Below are 15,809 nucleotides of genomic sequence, written 5' to 3' on the forward strand. Positions count from 1 at the left end.
AATAAAGCAATCCACAAGTAGGATATAATTTGGCAGTAACTTTATAACCACAGCTTTACTTCACTTACCACTGGTCACAAAGGGCCACGACACATTCATCAGCAGACCTCGACATAACTTGTTTCTCAGGTTCCATATAAATCATGGCTTCATCCTAAGAGTTGAAAGGGCAATAAAAGCTAAGATTTAAGTACTTAGCAGAGTCTCAAAAACCCTCACATCTTACTAAAATACATCCTCTCCCTTCTAATCTGTTTTACAGCATTTATTGCATGGCTTTCACCACTGCGCAGCTCTGCCTCAGTATTCACTTTAGTAAAATGAGGACAACTCTTGACTATGTACTTCTCTGAGCTACCAGTTCATATAGTTTTGTATAGAATGTCTCCATGCATGACAAAAGGGAGGACAGAAGCACAAAATATTACTCATTGACTATGCCCCTACTGATTAAAACAGCTACCAAAAAAAAACGCGGTGGGGAGGGGGGGATGACATGACAGTGGGGGTAAAGAAGAATGTAATGGTGAACTTTAATGCTACCTTCACAAACCACATGCTCTGATGTGGGATCAAACAGGACAAAGCGTTATATTATAATCTGAACATAACTATGCTGCAACCACAAGGGAATACTGACTAAATAACTGAAGCCTCTCTCACTTCGAAAATCTTATTATAGAATAATGACACGATCATTGTTCATTTACTACTCTTCCTTCTCTGCAGGAGGAACCCCAGAAGTGAGGTGTCCGCATGTTATTGGCAGGCTTGGAAAAGACTGACAACTGGGATCTTACACTTCCAGTATCTTCCCAACTTTATCAAAGATTAAATCAAACCACCAAAAAATTTCCTAGACAAGGTGACAGGATGAAACGGGGAATAAGAGGTCTCAATTAAGCCATTCATCTCCCTTAGTCCAAGAACACAAGGTCCTTCTTTTATCAGTATTTCGTACTCTGTAGCTATCCAAAGCACCACTAAGAGGACTGCAGAACCGAAACAGAGAGCTTTCTTCAGCAACTTGGCTACTGTGAAAAAGAAAATGGATAATAATGTAAAAGCAGCTGTGTGCATACTATCACATACGTTATCCACCATCATCTTCTGAATAAGCTTCTTTACATCTTGAACTTTTTGTCCTTTGAATCCATCCACCAACATTACCTGCAACAGATGGGTCATAGAGTCGATTTATTTTTTTTTAATTAAGAAATAGGTGCAATAGCTCTTTAGATTAAAAGAAAGAAGTAGTAGTTACTGTAGTCTTTGACATGCAAAGAATAGGAATACAGGGATTGGTGGTTTGCTTTTTTTCATTAAACAGATGGTCATCTTTACCCAAAATGCATTTATATACATGTCAGCATGCACATAGGCAATCCAACACAGCTAGTCAGAAATAAAAATTGTTGTCGGCTTACAAGAAAACAGCTGAGGAATACATCATAGTAAGCCATTACACAAGTAAGAACAGGAGATTTTAAAAAACAACCTACATCACACAGCAACACATCGCTCTGTTCATTATCAGTTTCCAAATCAACACTTGTAACAAAACTGTTCAACTCCCCAGAACGTGACCACTTGCTAGAAACCCAGATTATAAATGTCAATTTGCAGTCATACTCCATTCTCCTTCTTCAGTTCTACCCAGCTCCTCCAACTGCAGAACTTAACTGCAGGAGAAGCCTAAGATAGAAGTGGTCTGGGGAAAAAGGAAAAAAAACCTCTCCTTCCTTGAAGTCTTTTTTTTAAATTCTTGATCTTTATACACCTTTTTTCTCCTCATCAAACTCAGCAAGAAAACACTTATAAAAATCTTTTATTACTTACTCCCTCATAAAATCCTTTCAGGTAGACTCTCTCCTTGGCTTCAGCAAGTTTCTCTCTGTCATTCTGGCTCTGGATTTTGAGCTCGTCACAGACTGATGGAGCACAAAGGTTGCCATAGCCTGGGATTTCAATGATGGGCACCTGGGAATTAACAAAACAGTCTCAGATATTCCGTTCAAATTATCTCAGTGTAATAAAATCTACACAAAGATTTGTTTCCTGGGTTTCACAAGCTTCACTAGAAGCGACACACTGAATGAGACAGACAAGTATATTTTGCTTGGTTTGCAGTCCCAGGGGTGACATGGGAGTCTGAACCAGAGGTTATGAAGGGGGGAAAAAAGGCAGTTATTACTTGTTACCTGAAAGTGTCGGTGCTGCATGGTATCTTGGCCAAAAGCAACATTAAAGAAAGAACCCTAATGGCAGCAGAAGCAGGTGTTAGGGCTAATGTTGAACTTGTACTGTCCTACTCTGCGTGTAAGTTGACGGCATCTATTACTAACCAAGTTACATAGGACTTGCAAAGTCTTAGTGCAATTCCACTCATCAAATCAAAAACTCCTGGCAGTCCCCAGTGTGACTCCCGATCTGCCCTCCCACAAGCAGTAACACCAGTCCCCAGCTGCACCAGTACTGAAGCTAGTGAGCAGAAGCAAGGGGAATGCAGAACACTGGGATGGCTTTACCTGTAACCTATGTTTTCTAATGAAAACGGATTCAGCCATGAGCCTGCAGCAATAGTAAGGGACTTGAGCTCTTTGCATAGAACAATAATGATCTGGCCATTAAGGCTGTAAGTTTTAACCAATCACCAGGCTATCAGTATAATGATGCAATCCATTCTTCAAAATAGTAATTCCCACAAAAATTAATACTTTCCTTTATCTCTGAAGTATAGCGTCGAATAACAAATCTTGGTTGCAACCCCTAACACACCAAATAGTACAACACTAGCAAAACACGAAAACCTTACTCTCAACTTTTCAGCTCTTTCAGCTGAGGACAACTTTAAATAGAAATTCTGGGAAAGGCAGGCACAGTTCTTGGCACATTTTTCATCAGTGAATACAAAGTCATGTGTACTGCAGATGGACACGTTTGGGTGTACTTACCGGTTCAAACGGCAGGACCATTTCATCTTTGATGCCATACTTCACCCTCAAAGCCTTCGAAAGTTAAAGGAAATACAATGCAATATGGTTAGAAGAAAAATCTTCTAGATTTTTTATCTACCCGTATGGTCTTTCTTGTACATAATTATTTGTTATAAAGCAGACAAAGCCACTTCCCTGCCTTCTCACCAGTTCTCACACCTGTGTTTAATCCCCGTCCCATTTCCAGGTGATAACTGCCCACATTTTAAAGAGAGAAAAACCTACTACTGCTCCACCCTGAAAACAAGTGGGACAAAACCTCAATAGTCAGGGATAGCTGTTTAGACACTGATGTTCTCTTGAACCTGTAACAGCAACAGCTACTTTAAGTCTCATCCGAAATTCATACAGAGGTCTTAATCTCACCTCTGGAAGTCATTTCCACAACAGGAATTTATTTTGATTTCACTGGTACTCTTGTATACCTTAACATGCAGCAGAAGTTGACTGATTCTTGACCAAAACTCTTGAACTTTGAGAATAAAAAAGCCATCGCAGCCCAGCTGGTCTTACCTTCATTTATTTTTAACTACTTTGATTTAAAGTTAGAGATGGCAAAACTACAACTAAAGGGAGTTTCATTTTACCCGTCAGACATCTACTTTTGACCCTCCACACTATGGAAAGGAAACAGAAACACGAACAATTCAGTTACCAGACTGACCTGCTTTTTTTTCAAATCTCTCAGGGCTGCAATGTCATCCGGAGAATCAGAGGGAACACTTGTTACCACTCCAGTTCCTTGACAAAGAAAGAGATACAACAGATAAAAAGATTAGTCAACACACATTGAATGCATGGTACACATCAAACAGGCTTTGGCAAGACACTACTGCAAGGTTACCTTTATCTTCCTTAATCGTGAGCATGGGAAGAGCGTATATAACTTTGTAGGTGGTGAGAGGTGCTGAAAGCGCAGCGCCAAGAATCTCCTATGCAGGACAAAGGAATATCATTACAATAAGTAGCACTTTTTCAGCCTAGCCAAATAAGCTCTCCTGGCTGATAGTCTTCAAATTTCCTGGCATTCCTTACATATTACGAACAAATAAATTAAAAGAAAAATTATATCTATAGTTAGAGAAGGAGAAAGTACATATGAAAAAGCATGTATGTACCATTTGAGACAGTGTATGGACTATTTACTGGTAGAAAAGTCAAATCCCAGATAATATAGACAAAGTAATTCAGAGAAAGCAAAACTACTGAAGTGTGGAGCTGGAAAAAGATAGTAAGCAGGAGAACAGTTTGCCTCCAAATATCTGAAACACATCAGCATCAAGACAGGAATGAACTAGGAAGCCAGTGTCAAGAGCTGGATTAAAAAAGGCAGGAAAAGCACATTGTCAAGAGCATTTATGCACTGACAGGGAGTAGTCTATTTGTTGTGGTTGTCTTCTACCTCTCTAATTTGCTTGAATTCACATCATGTCTACTAACAAAGAAACAAAAGCTGTATTTTCTACTTTGTCCTTCAAAGCAGAATCGAGAAAGATGGTGTCAAGTTTTAGTGAACAGAGATCAAGTGATGTAAACAGATTGTATTAAAATGAACAAATGCCACTAACTACAATTATTCAAAGCACAGAAGTTAAGGATAGTAAATAGCAACCCACTGACATTCAAGTACCAAGCTAGGAAAGCTCAATTCAAAGATGTACTGGAAATTCCAGCATCAACAAAAAGCCTTTTTCACATAACCCTTTCTAGCTATTACTTTTTCCCGTCCCTTTCCATTGCTCATAGAGGAGTCATCACTCTCGCAGACAAACGTTACTTAAAATCATTCATTCGTCATGCAACACTAAGGCACTAGTAACGCATCTGTCCACACATAAGTGCATCAGGTTAATCTCCCAGAAGTAGCTGTAGCCCAGCTGCCAAGAAAGCTGACTTCTGCTTGCTTTTTTAGTCACTAAACACTCCAAAATTTTTGTAATAGTTCCTGTATTTTCTTTATAAGTAGAATTCTACCATCACCTTTGTAAGCATAAGCTTCACAGGAAGAGAGAAGCCTGACCAGCAAGCTGCAAGATGCTTACTTCTCCCATCAGCTCCTTGACAACAGGTACGACTCCGTTATCTTTTGTAAAGCCCTGGTAGGACATGTTCCTGGCAGCTCTTTGGGTACAGATAAAAATATCCCCGTTCACAGTTTCAAAGCCGATGTACTTCATATCTGGGCGAACCCAGCAGTTAGTCTGTCCAAACATGGTCTCTGGTCTGAGCGTGGCAGCCACCAAGAAGATATTTTTTCCTCTTAGGCCACTGGGGAGAAAAAAAAGTATTTTATAAGTCACCAAAATAAAAACATTCAGGGCAATGCAGAACATGCTTTTAAGCTAATATGAACTTTTAAGTAACATTTCCTAAGTGACGGAAGTGGGTCATTAGGGTCTTTGTGGCTTTTTATTTTCTTTCTTTTTTATTTTAAACTCCAATTTGAGTTTCACAGACTAGTGAATATAGGAGCTCAAAACAGAGACCAAGTCTTTGAAGTGACAGAAATAACAGGGTGGAATTATATTCTGCATTAGGCAAAACAGACTGTCTAATGTAATGGTCACTTCTGGCCATAAGATAGAACCTATTTGCCATTATGAATTCAACACCTACCTTAATTTTGTGGGATAAGGATCTAACACCTTCATTTTTATCAGTGTATATTCTTGAGGCCCGACACCCTGCAATTCACATAATGCAGCAATCAATATATGACACTGACTCAAGCAGTAAAGAAAATAAATCCTATTGCGCAGTAACCTAACCTAAATGCTATTTAAGGTACCGATGCTTTCTTCAAAGTAAATCATATTTCCATCGAAACAGATGCCTGTTTACTAAAACACAGACTGGAGAGAAAGGTTATGCTTTATTCCTATGTCCTGAAACGTACTCATCACAGCTATGATCACAGCAACATCTAAGTTAAAAACAGCTTGTTTTGTTTCAATAGATTGATAATGGTATGATGTAGCGATGCTGCTGGCACAAATTGCCAAATAATCACAGAAAACAGCTACAATGGGAAATACTATGCATAGCTCAAGGCAAATATTCTCAATAGAGGAGTTCATTCAATTTTCACATGCACTGACAACTGAGAACCCACTCCATTTTGTACCTACAAAATCCACTTTGCTCCAAGATACAAATCTTTTTTCCGTTCAGTTTTTAAGATAATAAGCAATACATAAAAATGTCAATTTAAAACATTACCTCTCCTGTCTGCCTGTCATGATCCATGCAAGGCTGTCCATCTTTTGGAGAATAAATTGTGTATCTAGATAAAGCGTATATTCTCATTTAGTAGCAAATAAAATAACGTGTAGAAAAAGAGAAAAACCTCACTTGATGAAAAAGAGACCTCTTATTGGTATTTTCAAATTTTGTATAAATCTATTTCTACCGATGTTAACGTTCAGTTTTTGCAAGAACTTTCAGTATTGGCCCTGTTTTGCTTTGAGTTGGTATCCATGGAAAAAACTGAAACAGAACACAATCTCCCACACCTTGCTAGCACAAGAAAGACAGCACTTTACTGTGTCTGGTAGAGTATTTGAAATGAAAGGATTTTAGTTTAATGCGAATTATAAGCATGTTCTAGAGACATGTCATAGGGTTCTGTCTTTGGTAAAACTGAGCTTATCCATATTCACAATAAACTCAAAGTTGAGTGGCAGGCTTACCGTTTCCCAAACTTAATTTTATTTCTTTCCTTTAATGTAAGAAATTGCCATCGTACAAAGGAATCGTAGTAAGGATTAACATCTGTAGTAATGAAAGAACGCCTCCAATCCACCTGGAAACGCATAACAGTCTCTGGTAATTAAATACAGTAAGAAATTCAAGGAACTTCACAGTAGCAAAACCATTATTTTAAAAATAAAAAGAAGTTCCTCTCCAAAAAGATAATGCAAGTACCTATCACACAAAGGGTGCATGCTTAAACACGGAACTACACAGTGTGTATGTGCATGGTCCTTCAGAGCTGAGATGCCAGACTCAAGGCCCTGTCTGCTGACTGAGAATTGTAGCTATTCTGTAGTACTTTTATTCAATTGATCCAGCTAAATTTCAGCACTACTGTTTTTCATAATCTCTACCTGTGTTCATTTTTAAAAATCTGTTGTCAGCAGCACAAATATCTTTATTTAATATCATTACTCTTCCTAAAACTACTGTCAATACTGAAAATAGAACAGTTATCTAATACGGAAATAAGAAGCAAAAGTCGTAATTCTTTTATTCGTTTCTTGTTTCCAGTTGCGATCATTGCATAGAATATAAGCTCTATATAAAAAAGCACATAATACCCAAAAGGTTAAATGAATAATTCCAAAAATACCAGAAACAGTTCTAGAATAATGTTGGTATTATGCAGAAAATCTTCTCCAAGGAGAAGCGGCATATTCATAAACACAATGACAATACAAGTATGGCTGCTTGCATAACTGTATTTCAGATTTCTCCAGTTACCTTCAGTCCCATGCTTTTCAGATCCTGGACAGCAAGAGGAGGGAAATAATCCAGCCAATGCTCAGCTTCAGAAAAACTGACTACTTCTTCATCAGACAGACCCAAAGACTTCATGATTCCCCACTGGTACTTGGACGAGCCAGTCTTGGCAGCAGCCTTACTCTGAAAGGACAATTGAGGTTAGGAAAAAGTGATGTTGTTCTATTCACAACAGCTTTATATGCTCAAGAGCACTTTTTTCTATTAATGTTACACTTTCCATTTCCAGGTATACAAGCTAACACAAATACTTTAGCATCCCTTCTCTAGCAGTGAAGATTAATTATCAGAATTTCTAATTATCAGAGTTTCTGATCTGCTCTATTTCCCAGCTTCTATTCAACTGTACAGACATTGACCCCCCTCCTTTTAACTGTCACATGCTTACAGCTACCCGATACATCCGCAGAAAGGGTGAGGCAGGACAAACTGGCAAGACACAACCAGTTCACTGAGGTCCTGGTCAAACAAATGGGTGTTTTTACCATGAAAAGGTGGAACAGTCCTGCACGATATCCTTGTATCAAATACCTTTTCTGCTCTTACTTTGCTCATATCACTTATTCCAGCATTTTATGTCTGTACCCAACAGCAACTTACTACCTGCAAGAGCAGACAAGGTCACACCTTCTGTTGATGTAGTGCAGACAGAATGACAAATCTAATGCTTCCAGTGTGACAATCTCTTTCGCATACACCAACAATACATCTAAGAACATCTCTAGATTTTTCCTAGACTTGATTCTTTTCCTTGATAAGCCAAAATAGTTTGGAGGATTTTACTTAGCCTATCTAGCCAGAATAGGCCAGGTACCATTTTCAAGGGAATAATCAGGATAGTAGGCATACATGTAACCCCTTCCCCTGAGAAAGCAGCGTTTGTGAATGCTTTGTGCGGGGGGGGGGGGGGGGAAAAATCAGCATATTACTCTGGATGATCTCATTTTTCTCAGGAAACTATTAAACAGCGCACCAGCTCACCATTAAGATTTCATGCATTAAAATGGTATCACTGGAACCATGCAGTTAATGCATTTTTTTCCAAGTCTACCTTAAAAGTACCCAGCTGTCTTGGAAAAAACAATCTAAATATTTGTATCACAGGTTTCTCTGAAGAATGTCAAGAAGGAAAAACTCATAATGCTTACTTTGAAGCTTTGAGAGCACAGCTACCACTCCAGAAAAATTTTCTTTAAAGTTTACCTTTTTGCCTTTTGCTTTGTCTTTGATGATAATTTCTTCTTCTTTTTTAGCAGAATTTTCTTCCTCTTCTTCCTCCTCATCAGGAAATTCAGGTGGGCAGCCATATAATTCCATTTCTCTTTTTAGCTTATCCGCACAAGCCTAAATAGAGTTATTGGTAGTCTATCAGCACTTTTCTGTGGCAACTGCTTCAATCATAGCTAAGGAGTGGTTTTTACTGATAACATTTTGCATTCTACTACAAAGCTTTAAACTTTTCCTGGACATTCCATTAACTTCTAGGAGATCTTGCAACTTCAAGAATGCCTGCCGTGGAAGGAAGAGCTTTACAGTGAGGATTTTCTTCCAAATGAGAAAATACAATCAGTAAACTTAATTTTAAAGCATTTTATTTTCTAGACAGTCATAACGTATAGTTCAAATACAACACATCTTTATGATAAATTCAAGTTCCAAATCACACTATCTTGATAAATTTTTGATTAAATTAACATCATGTTACGGATGGACAGTAAGCAATGCCTTAAGTAGTCTTAAGTATAAAAAACATTGGAAAGAGTCCTCAGCAACTCAGACCATCCTACCTTTATAGGCATCCCAGTGCAGTGCAGACCGAACGGAAACAAGCAGCTCTTTCCCTTTAGCCTCTGGTACCCAATCGCGAACTACACAAAGTGCAAAAATGAAACAGATGAAACAAGAATGGCATAAGGCTAAATTAGCACCCTTCTCAAAAAATAAGTGCAATGCCTTCTTTAACATGAAACTACTGAAAGATAGACGAATGCAATCAGCAGCATCTAGGAAGCTAATCAAAGGAAAAGGCAGCAAAACTCAATTTTGTTATTGGGTCTGCCACTGCTTGGCTGTGCAAGTACAAGCTCTCCTAATTTTCAGGTGGCTGTTTTTGAATAGAGAAAAATGGGTGCAAAGAGATGGATTTTGTGGAATCCTATCCGCTAGTATCTAAAGCCTGTTAATGTACAGGTAACAGAGCACACTGTTCACAAAGAAGAGACAGTACAGTTTCTTGCAAAGTTTGCGCCATTTAGCAGCTAGACAAATGGTAAGCAGCAACATCTCCTAAAAATCTCAGCAACTCTAGAAGAATGAGCAGTGGAAAACACCTGCAGTCTAGTCTCCTAGAATTAAAAAAAGCTATCAGTGGCATCTCTCTTCAACCAGCAATATTACCTCTGAAAATATGGGAAAAAAGGAAAGTTTGAATTAAATCATTATTGGCTCTATGAAGTAATTAACCAGGCATTCTGTTAGCTCAAAATTTAACTACAAAATTAGCATTTGTTCTAGAGAAGTATTTAAAGGTATTAGCAAAGAAAAATTTTTACCTCACATTTAGACAATGAAAATGTGTGTCCCAGGTGAAGGCGGCCATTCATGTAGGGATAAGGAAAGGTAACAAAGTACTTTCCTTTGCTGAGAAGAAATTCAAAGAATTAAAAGATGTAATTAGCTTTTAAAATGACCACCAGAAGATGCACAAGTAAAACAGTTAACAGTTAATATTACCAGCACACAATGACATCAAAGTACTATTTTCCTTGCCAATAACACAAGTTTTTGATTTTAAAGAACTGATATACTAACAGGTTTCACATCTTTTAAAAGAAGTGCAAAAGAAGAAACCCACATAGGACTGACATCACAGAGAAACTTCAAAATAAATATAACATCTGCCCAAAGGTGACAAATTCTAATCCTACTTCTGTAAATTAATTACCAAAAAGGCTTGAAGTTATTTAATTAATCTCCCACTGTCAGACTTCAGGTCTTCTAGTGGCACACTGTAAATAACTACTCATTTCACAGAGATACATTGTTGCACAGTATTTTGAATGTATATTATATTGTTGTAACCTGCTCTCAGAGCAACTACCATAATTTCCAGATCTTTAGGACATGGTAAATTTCCACCTGCACCTTTGTACTCTACTCTTCTCCTTTCAGACACTACCACTGATGTACAAACATGCATAAATAAAGGCCAAGTCATTTGTTTGCTTGCAAAAGATTACAATTTAAGAAGCTGCCACCTGTTACACCGCTTCAGTCATTATCTGTGTTTAGCTTGACTTCCCCACATAACCAATAACTAACCTCATCTTGCCGAGGTCACAGCTTTTTCAGCCAGACCTACCCAAAGGACTAACGCTGCTCCCCACGGAAGCCGCCCTCGACACCGTACAAAGCAGGGATCCATTGCTGCGAGAGGAGCTGTGCTCCCAAGCACGCCAAGCACCTCCTGAGGTTCTGTCCAAAACAACTGTCTCAGGGCTACTCTGGGGCAGAAATTAAACCACGAGCCAAAGGGTGGCTCCACCCCACCACACGCTCCCTTCACCTCTGAAACACATTGGCTCTGCTCCATCCCCTCCTTGCCAGGCACTGCCACCCTTGGGTCCTGAGCCGAGGCCAGCAGGGCTCCTCGCCGCAGTGGCCCCCCAGCCATGGCAGCAGCACCCACCCATCCCAGGAGCCCTGGGGCGCAGGGAAAGGGACGGAGTGAAGGCTGAAGCGCAGCAGCTGCTCGGGTACCAAAGCAGATCTCATCTGCACATCAACAGCATCCAAAGCAGCGCCACACATGCCCGCCGATTTAGAGGAACCCACTTCAGAAAGCTGAGGACAACTGTGAAACTAAGCAGGTGGCAGAAAACCTAAACAAAGAAACAAGCACCTTCTATGATCAACAGGCAGCAGTTTGGGAATTTTTTACCACAAGACCAGAAAGCCATTATCAAAGCAAAATATCATGTTGACCAAAACCAGCACAGTTTAAAAGTAAAACGCTCTATAAGAAAAAATAAATCCTTAACTAACAAATGAGAAAAACAAGGTAAAATTCACAGCAGTTCAAATGAATTAGAAGCAGCAAATACCAAAAAGGAAAGGAAAAAGACCTAAATAAACCTCAGTACAGATTCACGCACAGAGATATGTCAACAAGAGGATTTCTTCTTTTATTTTAACACAATAAAAGAACAAAGGTCATCCTACCAATAGCATTACTACATGGAAACAGCAGAAAACAAGAGATGGTTCAGACACAGTCCCTCAAGAAACACAATGAAATTATATTAGCAGAGGAAGCTTCAAGCAAAGAAGGAGAAATACAACAAATGCAGTGACTGGAACTGAAGTTAAAGAACTTGATAAAAAACTTTAGATAATAACGAAAAAATAAACTGGGAACATTGTTAGCCATTAAAAGAACTTGAGAAGATCTGTGGTGGAATTCCATTCTTGTTAGATAAGGGTTAGATTTTTTCCTAGGAAATCTCCTCTAGTTCACACAGGAATCATATCAAAGAATTTATTAAATCTGAGTTTTGGAAAAGGCCAACTGCATTAAGTCATCTCTCCTGGACCATTGTCTTTGAATAATATTGATATAGCTATTCTTGCTATCACTTCCTAGGACTGAGTTTTGCATGAGCAGCAACAGATCTCTTACAGCAGTTCCATCTACATCACGGTAGAGCTTCACCAGCTCAATGCAAGAAAAAACATAGAATCATAGACCCTTCATGGTTGGAAAGGACCTTTGAGATCATCGAGTCCAACCATACACACGCACAAAAAAACCGCAACCTACAATCTCTGCCACTAGAGCATGCCCTGAAGTGCCAAATCTAGACGTTTCTTAAATACCTCTAGGGATGGTGACTCAACCACCTCCCTGGGCAGGCTGTTCCAGTGCCTGACCACTCTTTCAGTAAAGTAATTCTTCCTAATATCTAATCTAAACCTCCCCTGCCGCAACTTCAGACCATTTCCTCTGGTCCTGTCATTATACACCTGGGAGAAGAGGCCAACACCCACCTCTCTACACCCTCCTTTCAGGGAGTTGTAGAGGGCAATGTGGTCTCCCCTCAGCCCCCTCTTCTCCAAGCTAAACATGCCCAGCTCCCTCAGCCTCTCCTCAAATGACCTGGCCTCCAGACCCCTCACCAGCCTGGTAGCTCTCCTCTGGACACGCTCCAGCACTTCAATGTCCCTCTTGTACAGAGGGGCCCAGAACTGAACACAGTACTCGAGGTGAGGCCTCACCAGTGCCGAGTACAGAGGCACGATCGCTTCCCTGCTCCTGCTGGCCACGCTATTCCTGATACAAGCCAGAAGCTGCTGGCCTTCTTGGCCACCTGGGCACACTGCTGGCTCACATTAAGCTGGCAGGTTCTTTTCTGCTGGGCAGCTTTCCAGCCACTCTTCCCCAAGCCTGTAGCGTTGCTTGGGATTGTTGTGACCGAAATGCAGGACCCAGCACTTGGCCTTATTAAACCTCATACAGTTGGCCTTACATTGTAAGTAAAGCCTTTTCCTGGCATGGGACGAAATCGCACTTTGACTACGTAAGGACTGACTGCAGAAATGTTCGCGCCAGCATTGTCTCTCTCTCCTCTAGCATAGCTTCTAGTAGTATCAGCTATTTTATAAAAATAGATAGATGTTTAAGACAAAATCCTGAAATAAATACATGGCATTTTAACTCGAAGAGTAAGAACATTAGTTTAGCAAAGCAGCAAAGGTTACCTGTTACCATAACAAACACTGAAATTTCATACTGTAATACCCCATATTGTAAAACCGACCTACTACTACCGTTTTTAATCAGAAACTAATTATTAATTCCAGCCTTAAATTTCAACCTGTAAGACAGTGAACACTTAAAAGTACCAACTGCATTTAAGTAAAAAAAAGGGAAAAAAATAGTTCTAAAGTGTAAGCAACACACACCCCCACACAACAGTTTTTATTACACCTCCTAATTTAGCATTCAAATCTTCTAACTGTTTTGGGTTCTTCACTATTTACTCAGCCCTGGGACTAACCCTGCAGCAGTTCCAGCTCACAACAGAAGACATGTACACTGAAGCTCTATGACTGACAAGGCAGTGGGACAAACGGCTGCAACAGTTCACGTACTGGGAGAAGTCATAGCACTTCAGCAGGGGAACAGAAATGATCACACGCCTGGCCTTCATCCACTTCCACACAAAGCAAAACAGGCTGGCCTACACCAGGACCCAAGATAGTTGTTTAACAATTTTCTTTTCTCAGCGAAGCGGAGCAAGTACACACATTCCTTCAAAGAAAGGAGTGGTCCTTTCTAACTGGGATAGCAAAAGCCCTCCCACTAGTAAGGGTTCAGGCATCACGTTGAGAAGCCTCCTCCATGTCAAAATGTAAAAGACAACAGAGAATCCGTTTTTAAAATCTCAGAGGGTATGGACACTACAGAGGAATGAGGAGAAGGCTTTTTACATCCTACTAGAACTTAGCCAACACATGTACACCACTGCTTTATGTTGTCAGCTACAGAAATGCCAGCTTAATGCATAACTAAGTACCTCCAGATGATCCAAGAACACTATTCATTCAAGAGAAGCCACTTTTTAACCCCCTGGGTTTTGAAGGAAAATGTTCCCTTGAAAAGACATTTCAAACAGTTAAAGATAGAGTCTAAAAACCAAATAATACTGTAATGATACCTCTTTTGGTTCTGCCTATCCGAAGCATTAACCTCAAAGACTTGCTCATCATCCCACTTTTGCTGGATCTCTTTTTCAATTTTCTTCAGGAAATCAACTTTTGCTGTCCCTTTACGTTCCTGTTAAACAGAAAGATGAAATAAAATCTGGCTGAATGAGTTAATAAATATAGAATTGTAATATATTACAGACTACTCCTAAACTCCTTTCGTTACTGGCGAGCATTTCTCTGGACTCCATAACACTGAAGCATAATCTCACAACAGAGCATCACTAACATGATCAACAATCAGACCACGTAAATCTGTATCTTTGAGACTCAGCATTCTGAAACAAGACGAAAAATCTGTAAGGAAAGTGTTAACAACCTTTTTCCAAGGCAAAGGACTCTACAGCAGCCAACAAAACACACAAAATGCCTAATTCAAAGCTGTCTGAACTGGGGAGATAGGAGTGGGTATAAATCATCCTTGAAAAAACCCATGGAATTCTGATTTTGCTCTAGACTCTTCATAAACCCCATGTAATGTTTCTCCATCTTGCTACACATGAAGGGGGAACAGCACTTCATATGCTGGGAGAAGAGTCTGGCATACAAATCTACTATAATTGCAGTTCAGAAGGACAGTTCTTAAGGTAAAGTATTTTAAATTATTTTAAATTCCATCAGTGTTTAAACACCACCATTAAGTGTTAAGTACTCGCTCTCCTTATTCTTTTACCATACAACATATTTCAAGTGTTAAAGGATACACGCGCTACAGATACTGCAGTCATAAAGCTCGACACACACAAAGGTTGAGGGTTTGGTTTTTTTCCCCCCAAGATCAAGGCACTATTAAGACAGCTGGGGCAGAAGTTGCGCCTGTGTTTACTCATATAAGCAAACAGAAACCTGATTAACAATAAAAGTACTACAGCAAGCCTCAAAATACCTTTAAAAGATACTATGACAACTTAATGAAAGGTTCTAACTCACGCTCCTGAATCATCCACCTTAGCGCGACTCTACCATTTTACTAGTTATTACCTCACCTATAAGTAACGCGAGGCGAGCTGCAGAAAGCCCTTCGGCTTTCAGAGGGTTTATCAGCCGCGTACGCTGCCCAGAAATGCCGCCCACCGACCCCGGCAGCCGGGCCGGCTCAGGGACACCGGCTGAGGGACACCTCAGGACGCCGCGGGGGAGCCCGCCCCCGGGACCGTTCTCCTACTGCTCCACACGCAGCAGAGCCGCGCGGTGGGGCGGGAGTGCCGCGCTGGCGCTGAGGGGAGCGCGCCGGGCCCGAGCCCCGGCCCGGCCCCCGCCGGCCCCGCGCGGAGCCGCGGCCCCGGAGCGGGGAGGGCCCCGTCGGCCGGGCCGGGCCGGGCCGGGCCCGCAGCACCCGCCGGACCGCGCCCTGCCCGCACTCACCGCCATGCTGCCGGGCCGCCGCGCCTGACGGGACACCACGCGCCGCCACGCCCCCCACGCGAGGCCGGGCCTCCGCTCCCGCCAGCGGCCGGGCCGTACCAAGGCAGGGGCGTGGGGGGGGGGCCGGGCCGGGCCGTACCAAGACAGCGGGGCTGGGCCGTACCA

General features: G+C 40.9%; 1 protein-coding gene across 3 annotated transcripts in view; it reads right to left on the reverse strand.

The window, feature by feature from the left end:
* LARS1 (leucyl-tRNA synthetase 1) overlaps positions 1 to 15,785 on the reverse strand; it is a 33,734-nt gene extending 17,949 nt beyond the window's left edge. Inside the window, exons 1-16 of one of the 3 annotated variants that reach the window (XM_054216909.1) lie at positions 15,645 to 15,785; positions 14,231 to 14,349; positions 10,067 to 10,154; positions 9,302 to 9,382; positions 8,718 to 8,858; positions 7,476 to 7,637; positions 6,686 to 6,798; positions 6,216 to 6,279; positions 5,613 to 5,680; positions 5,039 to 5,264; positions 3,841 to 3,928; positions 3,661 to 3,737; positions 2,955 to 3,008; positions 1,840 to 1,980; positions 1,093 to 1,170; positions 69 to 154 (exon numbers count right to left, since the gene is read on the reverse strand). In XM_054216909.1, coding sequence (XP_054072884.1) covers positions 69 to 154; positions 1,093 to 1,170; positions 1,840 to 1,980; positions 2,955 to 3,008; positions 3,661 to 3,737; positions 3,841 to 3,928; positions 5,039 to 5,264; positions 5,613 to 5,680; positions 6,216 to 6,279; positions 6,686 to 6,798; positions 7,476 to 7,637; positions 8,718 to 8,858; positions 9,302 to 9,382; positions 10,067 to 10,154; positions 14,231 to 14,349; positions 15,645 to 15,650 — 1,592 coding nt within the window. In that variant the 5' untranslated portion in view covers positions 15,651 to 15,785. Of the gene's footprint in view, positions 1 to 68; positions 155 to 1,092; positions 1,171 to 1,839; positions 1,981 to 2,954; positions 3,009 to 3,660; positions 3,738 to 3,840; positions 3,929 to 5,038; positions 5,265 to 5,612; positions 5,681 to 6,215; positions 6,280 to 6,685; positions 6,799 to 7,475; positions 7,638 to 8,045; positions 8,118 to 8,717; positions 8,859 to 9,301; positions 9,383 to 10,066; positions 10,155 to 14,230; positions 14,350 to 15,265; positions 15,417 to 15,644 lie in introns of those variants that run through there. The other 2 variants (XM_054216910.1, XM_054216911.1) reach the window with 2 other exon arrangements.
* Positions 15,786 to 15,809: the final 24 nt, after the last annotated feature.

Source organism: Rissa tridactyla, chromosome 11, assembly GCF_028500815.1.
Source record: "Rissa tridactyla isolate bRisTri1 chromosome 11, bRisTri1.patW.cur.20221130, whole genome shotgun sequence".
Taxonomy (NCBI): Eukaryota; Metazoa; Chordata; class Aves; order Charadriiformes; family Laridae; genus Rissa; species Rissa tridactyla.